This window comes from Entamoeba nuttalli (assembly GCF_000257125.1).
Source record: "Entamoeba nuttalli P19 unplaced genomic scaffold asmbl_3402, whole genome shotgun sequence".
Taxonomy (NCBI): Eukaryota; Evosea; order Mastigamoebida; family Endamoebidae; genus Entamoeba; species Entamoeba nuttalli.
The window spans coordinates 1-2,121 of record NW_008576057.1 but is presented as its reverse complement, the minus strand read 5'-3'; the positions used below and the strand labels follow the sequence as shown (position 1 = coordinate 2,121).

General features: G+C 25.3%; 1 protein-coding gene across 1 annotated transcript; it reads right to left on the bottom strand.

Annotated features, from left to right (window-relative positions):
• Window positions 1–693: 693 nt before the first annotated feature.
• ENU1_066780 (zinc finger domain containing protein) lies at window positions 694–2,022 on the bottom strand (the record flags this gene model as incomplete). The annotated part of the gene is made up of 1 exon (XM_008858304.1): window positions 694–2,022. The coding sequence occupies one exon, from the start codon at window positions 2,020–2,022 to the stop codon at window positions 694–696; it is 1,329 nt and encodes a 442-aa protein (XP_008856526.1).
• Between the last annotated feature and the right edge of the window lie 99 nt (window positions 2,023–2,121).

Sequence of the window (2,121 nt, the reverse complement as noted above, 5' to 3'; positions counted from 1 at the left end):
TTTATCATCTGATTATTCCAATTCTTTTATCTTTAATGAAGTGTATTGGAAATTCAATTAAACTTGAACAAATGGATAGGTATGAATTATCTTCATTAAATCAACAACTTGTTGCTGTTTGTAATTTTTCTGAATAAAATGAGAAGGGTTTTTTAATACGAAATAAAAAAGGAGATTTATGTAATAGGACATTGATTGGATTAATGCGAATATCAAAAGAGTGATGGCAGAATTAGAAGATTATAATGAAAAGGCAACAATTTTAAATACTTTAAAACGTCCAGACACAATATCAACCAACGCATTTATTCCACTCACACAAACGGTTTGTTTTATATTACAATTTTGTTAATATAAAGAATTAATAGTTAATAATTAGTTAATGACCAAAGGAGATATTGAGTTTAATGGAAGAGTGATTGTTCATATTGGAGACCAATACTATGTAAGTAAAGTTTGTTCAATATTTTTATAAATAATATCTAATAACTAATTCATTTAAATAGAAAGTTGATAAAGCTATTGAATTTTATACAAAAAAAATTAATGAAAAACAAATGGAACAAAATGCATATGAAATTTTACTTAGAGATAGACAAAGTGTTTTATCTAAAATGGAACAACTTGTAAAAAGAATGATTGAATTACAAAGTCTATTAAAGAAGTAATTAAAACACAAGAAAATAAATTGAATTATAAATTATCTTCAATTAATTTTCGTTTTCTTAATTCATTTATTTGATTAAGCTCTTCTAAATTAATATTTTCATCACTACTTTCTGTAGAATCTTCTTCTATTCCTTCAAGGTTTTTCATTATATCAAAGTCTGGTACTAATTCATGTTGATGTGTTTCTTGCTCATTAGCTATAATGTTTGTATATTCATTAACAATCTCTGGATGGTCTATATAATGTGCAATAACATCTGTACTTGTTGAAAATCGTTCTAAGTCTTGAAGAATAACACCATCAGGAATCATTGGAAATACTTCTTTAATAGCTCCAATTTGTTCTTGAACAGTATTTTGTTTAAATAAAAATTGATAAAGATGTACAATAAAACGACTTGATTTAGGTAATTTCATGATATATTTCTCATAGTTAGTTTTTGATTGAAGAATAGGCTGTTTACAAAGAGGACAAACAGAGTTATGTTGTAACCATGGTATCACACAAGAGTAATGGAATTTATGACCACAAGAAAATGAAACACATTTTCTTTTCAGAAGAGAATAACAAATGGAACATTCCCCTTCATTTAAATCACAAATTTTGAGTGTGATTACAAGATGATTAAAATATTTCTGAACCGTTTTAATCTTAGAAATACTTACAAATCCTATTCTAAGTATTTGAAAACTAATCCAAATTCCCATTAATCGTTGTCCCCATGTGTATATAAGTAAAACAGTGTAATGAATAAATAAACATCCTATTGTTATAAAGTCAAAATGAATTTTTGTAAAAAAGTGTTTAATATATCGTTTACTCCATTGATTATCATAACACCGTTTATATATAAATCCATAGTTATAGATTACATAGATAACTTCAACTGGAATGATAATAAATTCTGGTATTGTTATTGGTAATGTAATTGATGGTGCAAGACTTATACATTTAAATATTAATGTACAGAATAAAACAATATATATTGGCATAAACACAATAAATCCTATTGTTGAAAAGTTTGCAACAAACGCTGCTGGAGAATAGTAACATTGTTCATCTAATTTTAATTGGAATAAACAAATCATATTTCTTAGGAGTTGTATAGAAAAGTATGCATAAATAAATACTGGTTGATTAATAGGTGAAATGTATGTCCCAAGAATTGAGATTGTTGATGTTTTAATCAACACACAGATAACAACTGCGAAAATAACAAACATCACATCTTCATCTCTTAATGACTTGTATCTAATAACAATTATACATGATAATAAGCATATTAACAATACCAATGGGGTGAATACATAAGGAATATAAAGTATACTTGTTATATAATTAACAATTCCCATTGACAAAATTTAAAGATGAAAAATTTTGAAAAATAAAAAAATAACAAATTGAATAACAAATTTTTAATTTGTGTTAAACAAAGTTAAAAAGCATCATAA